The 14,387-nt window shown below is 46.7% G+C and overlaps 1 protein-coding gene across 1 annotated transcript in view; it reads left to right on the top strand.

Annotated features, from left to right (window-relative positions):
* The window catches only part of glra3 (glycine receptor, alpha 3), a 280,830-nt gene that overhangs the window by 173,453 nt on the left and 92,990 nt on the right, over positions 1-14,387 (top strand). The window contains exons 4-5 of the mRNA XM_070896552.1: positions 6,241-6,464; positions 12,724-12,806. Coding sequence (XP_070752653.1) covers positions 6,241-6,464; positions 12,724-12,806 — 307 coding nt within the window. The remainder of the gene's footprint in view (positions 1-6,240; positions 6,465-12,723; positions 12,807-14,387) is intronic.

Raw genomic sequence — 14,387 nt, 5'->3', positions numbered from 1 at the left:
CTTCCTGCTCAATCGCTCCACTTGTGTGCCGGGCTGCTGCCACGATATCCCTCTCCCTGGTGGTCCAGGGATGGACCCGTTTCCCACCCACAGAGGCGGCAGCTTGGCCCTCCCCTTCAATGGAGGGGGAGGACCCTGTCTGTGCGGCAGCGCTCTGCGTCCCACCGTATAGCGCTGCGCCCCTCACTGATCCTTTCTGCCCCACTTGCACCCCACTGAGCAAGTGGAGTGCGATATTTGCGCTCCACTTGCTCTTGGGGGTACTAACCCGAATATCGGTCATGGGATGGGACTTCCACACCTGGCTGTGCAGGTTCTCCCACCTCATGGCTGTTACCGCCCCCAAACAGGGCTCTACGCAATATTGGCCCCCCAGAGTCTATTCAGATTCCTGCCTTCTGTATTCAAGATTCCAATGTTGATTCAGGACAAAAATAGTGAAAAATGTTTCATTAATGCTGATTTAATTCCAGATGCTTTGTGAAGGTAAGAAGGATGAAAAGCTTAAATTTATATAGGACCTTCCTTGTCCTCGGGATATCCTAAAGCACTTCCAAGCCAATGAAGCGTGCTCTCTGCTGTTTGGTAGGAAAATTTGGCAGCCAATCTGCTCGCAGCAAAGTCCCACAAGCGGCAATGGTGGGAATGACCGGTTAATATGTTTTTGCTTGTGTTGGTTGAGGGATAAAATGTTGGCCAGGACACCAGGAGATCTTGCGAGCTCTTCTTCAAATAGTGCCATGGGATCTTCTGCGCCCTCCTGAGAGACCAGCATCTCCGACAATGTATTAGGGTGTCAGCTGAGATTATGTACTCTAGTCCTGGAGTGCGGCTTGAACCCACAATCCTCTGACTCAGAGGCGTATGAATGATAAAACATATTCTGAATGTACTTGTCACACCTACTGGCCAAAACAAAATTATTATCCCAAACTTTAATTTTATTATCGTGACAGGTTGTCAAATTTGATCTTGTCTGTAAAGTTCAGATTGAACATTAACTGATTATTGGACATACAAGAGGGTTATTCTTAATCCGGGATGGGAGTTTGTTGCACAGAATTCATGGAGGGGTGGTGGGTTATTTTGGTGAAATGGCGAAAACATGCATTCTTCTTCTTCGGCAATCCCTCGGAGTCGAGGATGACTTGCTTCCACGCTAAAAATGAGTTGTCAGGTGACTGCTAAGTGCAATGCCAGACCTACAGTCTCTGTCAAAGGTGGGGCAGATGGTAGTTGAAGGGACGGGTGGGTGGGATGCTTGGGTTGTCGCGCGCTTCTTCCGCTGTTTGTGCTTGGCTTCCGCTTGCTCCCGGCGAAGAGACTCGAGGTGTTCGGCACCTTACCGGATGCTTCTCCTCCACTTTACGGTCTTGGGCCAGGGATTCCCAGGTGTCGGTGAGGATGTTGCACTTTTTCAAGGAGGCTTTGAGGGTGTCCTTGAAGCGTTTCCTCTGCCCACCTGGGGCTCGCTTGCCGTGTCGGAGCTCCGAGTCGAGCACTTGTTTTGGGAGTCTTGTATCAGGCATGTGGACGATATGGCCTATCCATTGGATATGCATTAAGGGGGTGCTAATAAGACGCACCTGTTTGAAAGTCTGGTTTTAGCCTGAAATTTTGGGGCTAATTGATGATTACCCTGATTTAAAATTGCCTGGAAGTTGTAAAACAGACAACTATAGGTTTAGCACTCAAGCGTTGTTTACAAACAATTTTCGGGGAGCAGTATATGTAATCTCCACGCACCCAGTTCCATTGAAGGTGTGGAGTGCGCTGGCTGGCACACAGCGGAACGTTTCAGGAACCTCAGGGACAGAGGGAGAGGGTGCACAGGTTCTTGGATGTGGCGCTGGAGGACCTGGTGGAGGAGGTCCAGAGGAGGAGGGATGTCCAGTACCCACGGGGTGGGGGGAGATTGCCACCGAGCCTTCCTATCCCTCTCTCCTGCAGCAGCGCGTGCTGCACTGTCTGGCCTCATGTCCTCCTCCCATTCGTCCTCCAGACCAAGGGGAACCCTGGCAAGATGCCCATGACCAAGCACTCTCTCATCTGTTGACTCCTATAAAGTGGCCAATAAGGTAGAGTAACACAGCTCTCACTCTTTTTCGGTGAAGCCCTCAGAGAATCTCCAGAATAAATGTTGATAGAGAAGTCTTGACAAAGTGTCCCTGAAAGTCTCCCGATGTCGCTCAAAAGTCCTCTTCACACCTCCAGCAACAAGTGTACAGTGAAAGCTGAGCATGGCTTTAAGTAGCGCTCGAAACCATCAGCAACGTCTTGTTTACTCCTGTTCAACTGGTCACTGTTAAGAGAGGTCGTCAGTTGAAGCGGCATCTACCAAATATCATGTAGCCTCTTTAATAAGCACTAGCCGGCAATTTAATTGGTAATCAGACCCTTAATGATCCTCGAGGTGGCTGTTTTTAGTGCGTACTTCAACTGTTTTACCAAGATGGCGCCTTGTGTGAAAGGTGAACTAAACTGGCATTGCGGCTCAAGACCCCATCTTGGCCAACTAGGAGGCTCTTTAGCACCTAAAATATCTGGGGCAAATCGCCCCTAGTGAGTTCTGCCAAAATGAGAAGCGCACTTTGTTATAGAGTTCCACCTAGTGGACTACTGATATAATGCAACTACTGATGTTTTAACAATAAAAGGTCATGTGGCAAAATCACATGATGACAGTTTCTGTTGGGGAGCCATCTTGTCGTGTGGGCTGTTTGTGGTCTCTGTAAAGATATCACACACTTGAAATAAAATGAAACTGCAAATGCAAATGCTGGGAATATAGGGGACAAGATAGGTTAATTGTTTGAAACTTACTCAGAGCTGCAAAGGTCTTTCCCCCAAATCGTAATCCTGAGGATCATAGAACCATAGAATGGTTACAGCACAGAAGGTCATTTGGCCCATCGAGCCCGTGCTGGTTCTCTGCAAGAGCACTTCAGTTAGTCACACTCCCCCACCTATTTCCCGTAGTCCTGCATTAAACTTCTTACTGCACTGTGTCCACGTCCTCGGGGCTACACTGCTTGCATGACAGCGATAGCTATCAGCTCCCATTCCCTTCACAGCGTCGGTTTGGAGGGTCTCCTGGCCCCGTGTGGATACAGGACCTATCTCCTCCTGTCCACCTCCTGCACCAGGGCCTCGAGTGCTGCTTCTAAAAATCGGAGAGCCCTCTCTCTGCCATGTTGTGGCATCTTCACTCTTCGTATAGGTTACACACTTCTCTGCAACGACTTCCCATACCTGCTTTAAGAACAGGGAGGAGGTGAACAAACACTCACATGTTAACAGTCAGGTTATAACTATGGATAACTACAAGGGCCTTTGCTGAGGTGAAGAGATCAGAAATGCTGGAGGGTAGTTAGAAGACATCTTGTTTTAGTCGAGTAAGATAACCCACTGATGTGGGGAAGCACTTCACATTCTTTATTTTATATTATTACACGAAGATAAGTGCGCTGATTGAACTCAATGAATCTGATCATAACTGTTGCTCTCTACGTTCACTTGAGTGGGAAATAAGACAATTTAATGCTTCACTTGAACCCTTGCATCACCAAGTACTTGCTTGGTCTGCTTTCAGAGGAATTAAAGAGATACACGTGCAAATGTCATAAACAACAGGTTCAAGTCACAAAGTAGTGTTACAGTTACATTTCCGGATCACACAGTGGTGTAAATAGATGTAGAACAGTGTGAGACACTTCCCTTAAAAGTTAGATGCTCAGACTGCTTCCTAGAGCAATTGACCCAAGAAGGTATCTCCAGTAGATTCAAATTTATAACATTTCTTTTCCAGGAGGCAGCCATAAGAACATAAGAAATAGGAGCAGGAGTAGGCCATACGGCCCCTCGAGCCTGCTCCGCCATTTAATAAGATCATGGTTGATCTGCATAAAATGCGGTCTTTCGTATGTGGGTGGATGCTTGCAAATATTATGTTACCCGTCATTTTCCCTGTTGGAGTGATGGATGCAGTGGCCACCTGTTAGGATCTGGTGTCCAGAATTCACAGGTGTGTGGAGGGAGCCTCAGGCGTTGAACAGTAAAGTGGCCTGTACAAATGTTCTCAGAGTGCGGTCGTGCACAGACAACAGCAACAGGAAGTTAAAAAAAACCTTTGAGAGAAAAGAAAAATTCAGGCATTGTAGTTGGCTGCCTTCTTCCTCCCCCGAGGCCAGAGCTAATCAAACGCTTCCTGTCTGGCAGAAGTACCACCAACATTGCCTCCGCAAGATCGTGCAAATCCACTGAGAAGATAGATGCATCAACGTCAGCGTCCTCGCCCAGGCCAACATCCCCAGCATCAAAGCACCGACCACACTCGACCAGCTCCTTTGGGCGGGCCACATCATCCACATACACGACACGAGACTCCCAAAGCAAGCACTGTAGTCGGAACTCCTACACGGCAGGCGATCCCCAGGTAGGCAGAGGAAACGTTTCAAGGACACCCTCAAAGCCTCCTTGATAAAGTGCAACATCCCCACCGACACCTGGGAATCGCTCGCCCAAGACTGCCCCAAGTGGAAGACGAGCATTGGGAGGGCACTGAGAAACTCGAGTCTCATTGCCAAGAGCATGCAGAAATTAAGCGCAGACAGCAGAAGGAGCGTGCAGCAAACCAGACTCCCCACCCACCCTTTCCTCCAACCACAAGTTACAAGTTCACAGTGTTGGGGGTAATATATTAGCATGGACAGAGGATTGGCTAATGAACAGAAAACAGAGAGTCAGGATAAATGGTTCATTCTCAGGTTGGCAATTAGTAACTAGTGATGTACCGCAGGGATCAGCGCTGGGACCCCAACTATTTACAATCTATTTTAACGACTTGGAAGAAGGGACCGAGTGTAACGTTGCCAAGTTTGCTGATGATACAAAGATGGGAGGAAAAGCAATGTGTGAGGAGGACACAAAAAATCTGCAAAAGGACATAGACAGGCGAAGTGAGTGGGCAAAAATTTGGCAGATGGAGTATAATGTTGGAAAGTGTGAGGTCATGCACTTTGGCAGAAAAAAATCAAAGAGCAAGTTATTATTTAAATGGAGAAAGATTGCAAAGTGCTGTAGTACAGCGGGACCGGGGGGTACTTGTGCATGAAACACAAAAGGTTAGCATGCAGGTACAGCAAGTGATCAGGAAGGCCAATAGAATCTTGGCCTTTATTGCAAAGGGGATGGAGTATAAAAGCAGGGATGTCTTGTTACAGTTATACAGGGTATTGGCGAGGCCACACCTGGAACACTGTGTGCAGTTTTGGTTTCTGTAATTACGAAAGGATATACTTGCTTTGGAGGCAGTTCAGAGAAGGTTCACTAGGTTGATTCCGGTGATGAGGGGGTTGACTTATGAGGAAAGGTTGAGTAGGTTGGGCCTCTACTCATTGGAATTCAGAAGATTGAGAGGTGATCTTATCGAAATGTGTAAGATTATGAGGGGGGCTTGACAAGATGGATGTAGAGAGGATGTTTCCACTGATGGGGGAGACTAGAACTAGGGGACATAATCTTAGAATAAGGGGCCGCCCATTTAAGACTGAGATGAGGAGAAATTTATTTTCTCAGAGGGTTGTGGATCTGTGGAATTTACTGCCTCAGAGAGCTGTGGAAGCTGGGACATTGAATAAATTTAAAACACAGATAGACAGTTTCTTAACCGATACGGGAATAAGGGATTATGGGGAGTGGGCAGGAAAGTGGACCTGAGGCCATGATCGGGTCAGCCATGATCGTATTAAATGGCAGAGCAGGTTCGATGGGCCGTATGGCCTACTCCTGCTCCTACTTCTTAATGTTCTTATGTTCACTGTCTGTCCCACCTGTGACAGAGACTGTAATTCCTGCATTGGACTGTACAGTCACCTAAGAACTCACTTTTAGCATGGAATCAAGACTTGCTCGATTTTGAGGGACTGCCTATGATGATGATGATGAATGACCAGTTAATGTATTCGTCTTTGAACAGCGCCATAGGATCTTTAGCATTTAAATAAACAAGTTGATGGATGGGGGCCTCAATTTATCATCATCACCACAGGACACAATATCGGACTATGTCAGTATCGCATTGGAATATCTGCCAAGAGTGTGGCTTCAACCCACGACCTTCGAGCTCACAGTCAAGCTGCCAATTTGACATTTTAAAGGCGCCAAAGGTTCCATTTCCAAAGAGGCCATTAGCTTCAGCGGAAAACCCAGGTTTTAATCTTCTCTGTTTATTCCCCGCAGGATTACCGTCTAAACATCTTCCTGCGTCAGCAATGGAACGACCCGCGACTGGCATACAGTGAGTACCCAGACGATTCTCTCGACTTGGACCCATCCATGTTGGATTCAATCTGGAAACCAGATTTGTTCTTTGCAAACGAGAAAGGAGCCAACTTTCACGAGGTGACAACAGACAACAAACTATTGAGAATTTTTAAAAATGGGATTGTCCTTTATTCGATAAGGTAGGCACCTCAAGCCGTTGAATAATGTAAGTGAGTGGGATTAATGCCACAACTTCAGTGTCCGTCTTATTTTATTTGCCACATATTGTATGTGTGAGCAACCGTTTGGCTTCTGCCTAAAATCTAGTCTTAATGTGAATCTTGACCAAGATCTCTCCAGGTGGCTGAGTGACTGTCTGTAAGGGTCTCCTCGGGTTTTACTGACGTTTACACGATTCAGAACTGATATTGCACCAAGCTGTGCGGCAGGGTGATTGCGCTGTTCTTCTTTAATGTTATTGTTAGGTTTCCTAATAACCCTAGATTTATTATGATTGAAAACTAATTGACACATTCAGCAGCGAAATCTGTGCTTACAAACTCAGCTTTCAGACTGGGCTACTTTTTACCCTGTCTGGTTCTAACCAATTATCCTTGATTGAAACACTACATTCACATACTCATACATCATTACAGTAACTAGTGTAAAGGATAATTACTGCATTCAAAAGGGATCTGAACAAATTAAGCGCTTGCACAAAATAAGTGAATGACAGATGACTATTATTGCAGGCCGTAGGTTTTCAAACTGGGTTCTCCACACTAGGGCCGATGCAAGTGGCTGCCAGAGGGGCCCTCCGATCTTCAGATATCTGTCAGTCGTCAGAATTTCCAATTTTTTTTTAAACTTGTTGGCTTACTGGGTTCTTGTTTCTGCTGATGTCTACGTACTGAAGAAAAAATATTTACCGCACTGTTTTCCGTTGCATATCTGTGATATTAGAACAGGGTTGTCCCGAAGAGTGCGTCGATATTTGCCAGGGGGAATGGGGGGGTCCACATAGCAAAGTCGGAAAGACAGTGTCGTACACAAATGGACGGTAAAGCAGCTAAGACCAGAAAACATGAAGCTTGAAGTGTTTATACACAATGAGTGCAAGTCCATTAGCAGAGGCAAAATGGAAAATGCATATGGATCTAATTCTGAAATTACTGGAAGCACAGTGATCGTACAGCTATTATCTAGTATATTGCCAACATTTAATTATAGATTCGATTTTTAAAAATTATTTTAAGGCTTACCTTATTGATTGGATGATATTTAGAACATTATGTCCAGTTTCGGGCCCCCATACATACAATTAATATTGACACACCAGGTTGATGCCAGGACTTTGGGATCCACATCATAAAGGGAGGCTCAACTGAACAAATGTTTGAAAAGGAGAAGGGACATGTTAGAGGTCAGTGATATCTACAGTGACAATGTTTTAACCACGTGCACTACATTTATCAGGAAACGCATTACACACAGTTCAGGTGAATGCACTTCATGTGTATGTTCACCGAGCAAACACCTACCACCATTCAGTGTGAAACTATGCAGCCTTTCTCTTTCGCCAAAGTTTGAAAATCTGGCACATCTTAGTGCAGCTTCTAGGTTTCTGTCCACTGGTGGCAAGCAGTCCTTCGACGTCATCAGAGTGATTGCTGAGAATGTGACTTGCAAAAGAACATGCACCAGACCCTGCCCCCAATCTCTCTCCCAACCCTGCCCCATTCTCTATCTACACCTTCCCCCATCCTCCATCCAGACCCTCCCCCACTTTCCCTCCACACCCTCCCCCTACTCTCTCTCCCGACCCACCTCGCTCTCTCTCCCGACCCTCACCCACTCTCCCTCCCGGCCCTCCCCCGCTCTCTCCCCCAGACCCTGCCCCACTCTCCCCGGACCCTCCCCCCTCCACTCTCCACTCTCCCCCAGGCCCTCCCCCGCTCTCCCCTCCCTCGCTCTCCCCCAGACCCTCCCTCGCTCTCCCCTCCCTCGCTCTCCCCGAGACACTCCCTCCCCCACTCTCCCCAGACCCTCCCCCGCTCTTCCCCAGACCCTGCCCTGCTCTCCCCCAGACACTCCCTCCCCACTCTCCCGCAGACCCTCCCCTGTTCTCCCCCCAAGACACTCCCCTGTTCTCTCCCCAAGACACTCCCTCCCCCACTCTCCCCAGACCCTCCCCCGCTCTTCCCCAGACCCTGCCCTGCTCTCCCCCAGACACTCCCTCCCCACTCTCCCGCAGACCCTCCCCTGTTCTCCCCCCAAGACACTCCCCTGTTCTCCCCCAAGACACTCCCTCCCCCACTCTCCACCAGACCCTCCCCCGCTCTCCCCCAGACACTCCCTCCCCCACTCTCCCCCAGAAACTCCCTCCCCCGCTCTCCCCAGACCCTCCCCCACTCTCCCCCAGACACTCACTCCCTCACTCTCCCCCAGACATTCCCTCCCCCGTTCTCCCCAGACCCTTCCCCGCTCTCCCCCAGACCCTCCCCTGCTCTCCATCCCCCCTCCCACTCTCACTCCACACCTCACCACCGTTCTCCCCCTAGACCATCCCCCACTCTCCCCAAGACCGTCCCCTCCCTCTCCCCCAGACACTCCCTCCCCCGCTCTCCCCCAGACACTCCCTCCCCCGCTCTCCCCCAGACACTCCCTCCCCCGCTCTCCCCCAGACACTCCTTCCCCTGCTCTCCCCCGCTCTCCCTCCACACCCCGCCCCCACTCTCCCCCCAGAATGCAGTTGGATACTGCCTGCCATTATCCAAGCCGTGCCCTGTTGGAGCTGCTCGTTATTAATTGGGTCAGGTTGTCTTTAACTGGCCTGGAGAGATTGGTTCAGCTGACCATGATGGCAGCTCCCCTCTCCATGCAATGATGCTGGTGTTTCCATGGTGCTGAGGGCACTCTGTACGTGGAAGCTTTTGTTGTTGTAATACTTTATTAAAAATGAATTAAATAGGGAAAACGTGAAGACACCCTTATTGCACAATAGGTCTGGGTGACCGTAGGCATTTGCCAAATCCCAGCAAAACTTCAATCACTGGAAAATTGCAGGAAACGTGACAACTGGCCCTTCACAAAACTTAAAAGTCAATCAGTGCCATAAAGCTGACTAGCAAGAGACGTCGGGATAGGAGGCATTAAGCAGCAGGGTGCACATAGCAACAAAAGGCACTCAGCAGCTGGAGACACTTCATAATGGGAAGCATTTTGCAGTGAGAGGCACAAGGCAGCGGGAGGCAGTACTTGGGATATAGCTGGGAGTGTGCGACGCTCAGAGCTGCGCATCGCTTCACGATTACCATCAGCGCAGTGGTTTGTATTCCCTCGAGACACAAGTGGTTCACACTGATCAGTATTAGCTTCCCAACGTCTCACTGATAATGGAGCACGTCTATCTGACAATCATCTGATAACCTTGGAAGCTTATCCAAGCATATGCAAATGTGACCGACAGGAGACAGAATTCAGCTTTCGACTTAGACATCACAAGTTCAACCATGTGGAGGTATTATACTGCACTTGCGACTTCGTTTTAAGGGAGGGGCGGAGGGGAAGCCGCATTGATTCTGGGATTATCCGAGCTATTGTCAACCCTGCCGGACCGATTCCGTCATATTCCGCAGAACCAAAGGCAGACACCCAGATTCCTTCTGAGTAAATGCTTGGGGATTGTAATGTATTTCCTTGATAGGTTATTTGCTTAAGAATTCATAGCAACACATTGCTATTAAAAACTAGTTGGTTTATTAACAAAGGTTTAGCAATCACACCATACATTACCAGTTCATCTACTGGGATAAACAGACTTTGTGATTAAGGTCTACACCAAGCAAAACACTGGTTAAATCTCTCTTTCCCCCCCCCCACCCCCAACCCACAATCAACCCTTACCCACAGACATGACAGAAATGATACTAAGAGCTATAGATCCGATAAATAAAGGATGATTGTTTAGCCACAAACAGACTGGCCTCCATTTCAAAGTAGAGAATTTCTTACACGCTATGTAAGGGAGTCAAGGGTTATGGCGAGCAGGCAGGGAAGTGGAGTTGAGGCCAAGCTTAGGTCAGCTATGATCCAAATGGCCTACTCCTGCTCCTATTTCTTATGTAACTTTATGTTAACGGAATCTGTAAGTCCCTGTAAGTATAATAAGTGTGAGGGATCGATGCACACTCTGCAGAATTAATACCTTAGGCAAGGGTCTTAACGGATAAGGAACCAAGGTGAATAAATATGCCAATCAGCCATGATTACATTGAATGGCGGAACAGGCTCGAGGGGCTGAATGGTTTACCCCTGTCCCAATGTTCCCCTGTGTCCCAGTCCGCTGTGCAACGGTGGGGGTGGGGGCCTTTGGTGGTCTGTACAGCCCCCGTTCTTGAGCCAGTCTCGGCCTCCTGCTGGTGACTCATCTCATCCATAAGGCTTCAAGAGGGCTGGCATGGTGGCACCGATCATCGGAGCACTCGTGCTCTGCGTCGCCAAGCGGACAAGCTCAGGTCCTGCTCTGCTTAGTTTTCAATTGGAACCAATGCCAAGTGAGGAGCTGCTGAGAAGAGATTGCAGTGCCTCTTTAGGGGGTGGGGGGGTGCCAGGGAAAGTTAGAGGGGAGATTGACCCTTCGGCATCCCTGGTTGGTACACGGGATATTAGCAACAGCATGGGAACAGGCTATCCACCTGGCCTCTTGTTTTAAAAAAAATAGAAGAGTTAGGGTATAAACCTGACTCTGACTGTGTCAAACTAGAAGGCTTTAGAACACATTTTGCTCAGGGTTGTATCAAAGAGAGAATCATTCTTAACGATTTAGAGCCCTTTTGAAACATGCAGTTTCCCTGCACAACCTCAGGAGTCTTCCAGGATGGGGATGGAATAGGCTGTACACATTGGTCTCGTTCCTCCCCCCTTACCCTCCCCTCTTCCGAAGGGACACATTGGGGCTAGAGTTTCCGCTTTGGGCGCAATCAGCAATCCGGACACAAATTGCATTCAGAATTGCGCTAGTTTTCGAATTGCTTTTTATGCTTCAAGTTTCAGCTCGAAGACATTTGCATAATCACAAATGTAAACTCTTCCATAAACCAGCATTTTGGAAACGTAAGTAGTTTTTTTTTGCATTGAAATATATTCCTTGATATATTTAAGAGTGGTAACTTGATGTAGTTTTATTAATACAGCTGAAAATGGATTTATCACAAAAAAATTAATATTTCAATAAGTGTATCCACTCCACTACCTGTGTGCAAGCCAATTTTAAATCATTGAAAATATCTTTAAAAGAACTATAAAGAACCATTTACTAGTTTATTTACTGTAGAGTAGTCAGTTTTTTAGTAAATTATGTCTATTTTAATATTTAAAAGCTTCGAGTGTGTGCCTATTAGTGACCTTGCGCCTAAAAAAAAGCTTCATTTTAGGAGCCTCCTCAAAGGTCCGGCTTTAGTGGAAACTCACCATGGTGATTAATTCGATCTGGGATCGTGGTCACTTTTGTGGGCAAGGCCAGCTTATAGCATGATGCTTTTCAAACCAGTGTTAAAGATCGCGGAAACTCAGCTTGCGCTGAACGTAACTTGCACCTGAAGGTCCTCGATCTTTTACGCTGGTTTGGCTGATTTGGGGCAAATAACACTGGAAAAACCAATGCCACCGAGCGGAAACTCTATCCCCTTATAACCTAAATCGATGCCCATAAATCTGGTACCTGCATATGTCTACTGCTTAATGTTCTTCCACCGTGCTGAGGATTTATTGGATGCAGCTGTGGAGAAGTACGCAGGTTAAGCCTTGCCTGAGAGTGCAGGATGGTCTGAATTGTGCATTTCTCCAAGACTGCCGTTAGTGCAATGGTTTTGGTTCCTTTGAGGGACTGCACAAGCGGTTCAAGTTAAGAATTTATTTGGGTTGTGATGGATATCTTTTCTGCTGAACTCTGTTTTTGTATATGCACAAAGTGTTCTGTTGATGTAACGTTCTTGTGATCTCCTCAGTGATTAACGAACTCGACAAATCTGCATAATGTTTGAACATTAAGGAAAAATGTGCCTACAAAATAGAAATCAACTTGATCATAACTTAACGAAGACAAATCACTAATATAATGAGTGACCAGTCTTCCAGTTATATCGTTTTTACCCAAATTACTCATTAGCAAATGAATGATATTATACCCTATTATATTATTTAAATGAGCAGAAGGAGCACTCTGTGCATCAATTAATTACTATAGTTAACCAACTGTGGCCGAGAAATTACTTTGTGCAATGCCACAAAAATGCATTAAGTGGTGGCATGCTAATATTACACATTGTATTTATTAGGCTTAAATCTCTTGAATTTCATTTTCAAACCGGTTTGTTTTGCCAAAACCATTTTCATTTTCTGAACTCGCTGAACATGTGAAATAATGCTGTCCAATATTACTGATCTAATCTTTTTCAGATTGACTTTAATTCTTTCATGCCCAATGGATCTTAAAAACTTCCCGATGGATGTTCAAACCTGCATAATGCAGCTGGAGAGCTGTAAGTAGCCTGCTCCGTTATCAGTAGTTATCTGACCTCTCATTGTGTTTGATGAAGAATGTTCTCCCTCTAACAACAAATGCAGTGAGCCTCTTTGTTCACTTCAATCCTCAACTCAAATGTAACAATGTCAAAGAGGCCAATGAGACTAGTTCATGTATGGTGTGCGAATGATACCACAGGGTTGGACGCAGCACAAGACACGAGTGTAATATAGGTGCATTTGGTCTTCACTTATCACATTTCTGGCCCTCCTCTTCTGAAGGAGGTTCTACCATGGTGGGCTATGGTTCCAGGGTCCAGCAACCATCTGACCTTCTGGCATTTCACTCGACTGTACGCCTTGATCTTGACTATCGACAGGCTGTTCTGTCACTGGCCATCCCAGCCACTCCTGATCCTCCTCGCATTCACTCTCCATATATAAACACTGGATAGCAAGGAGGAGCTCCGACTGACATTCACCTGCCTAACTAGGACATTGTAGCTCCAGCCTAAAAGCGGTAGAGTAAGACTTCCACCTGCCCGAGTGACCTACTACTCTCCCCGATGAGGTTTCCAGAATCAGTCTGATTACAATTTTTTGCAAGGGCTCTTGGCAGTATTTCCACCTGAATTTCAGAGCTCACTCTTGGGGGAAGGAGAGCAACTGACTGCTGCAGCAGCTTAAAGGGTCAGACAGCCACAACCCGTGAACAAATATTGTTGGTTCCAAGAGGCTGCTAGCGATTTACCGATCTGGATGTCTTTCATTGTTGGGCCCCTGCATCGATTCAACTCTCTGCCTTGAAAGTTGAAAGTATCTGATGCATCAGGCTTCTGTGCTGGAGCTGCTCAAGTTCAAAGCAACAATGATAGAGAAAGTAACCAATGATATTTTTCTGCCGTTATTGTCTCATTTGTATGAAACTGCCCATATTTTTGGGGGTACTTCCAGGATCTGGCAGAAGTGCCACTGGAAAACTGGAACTGATTTGAAAAAAAGAAAGACTTGCATTTATATAGCGCCTTTCACAACCACCGGACATCTCAATGTGTTTTACAGCCAATGAAGTACTTTTGAAGTGTAGTCACTGTTGTAATGTGGGAAACGCAGCAGCCAATTTGCACACAGCAAGCTCCCACAAACAGCAACGTGATAATGAGCAGATAAACTGTTTTATTATGTTGATTGAGGGATAAATATTGGCCAGGACACCAGGAATAACTCCCCTGCTCTTCTTTGAACTAGTGCCACCAGGATCTTTTATGTCCACCTGTGAAAGCAGACAGGGCCTCAGTTTAAAACTTCATCCAAAAGACAGCACCTCCAACAGTGCAGCACTCCACTAGAGTGTCAGCCTAGATTTATGTGCTCCAGTTCCTGGAAGGGGACTTGAACCCACAACCATTCTGATTCAGAAGTGAGTGTGCTACCCACTGAGCCACAGCTAACACTGTAAGTTAGGTAGACATCTAACCATTAGGTTACTACTGAAAGCATTAGATAGTTAACCAGTAAGGAATCACTGAAAATAGATAAACATGTATCAATTAGGACATCCCACCCAATTTTCATCCCTTCCCACTCCAGTAATCTCA

This window comes from Pristiophorus japonicus, chromosome 1 (genome assembly GCF_044704955.1).
Source record: "Pristiophorus japonicus isolate sPriJap1 chromosome 1, sPriJap1.hap1, whole genome shotgun sequence".
NCBI classification, from domain to species: Eukaryota; Metazoa; Chordata; class Chondrichthyes; family Pristiophoridae; genus Pristiophorus; species Pristiophorus japonicus.
Note: the sequence above shows the minus strand (reverse complement) of the source record. Positions and strands in the feature narration are given on the sequence as shown.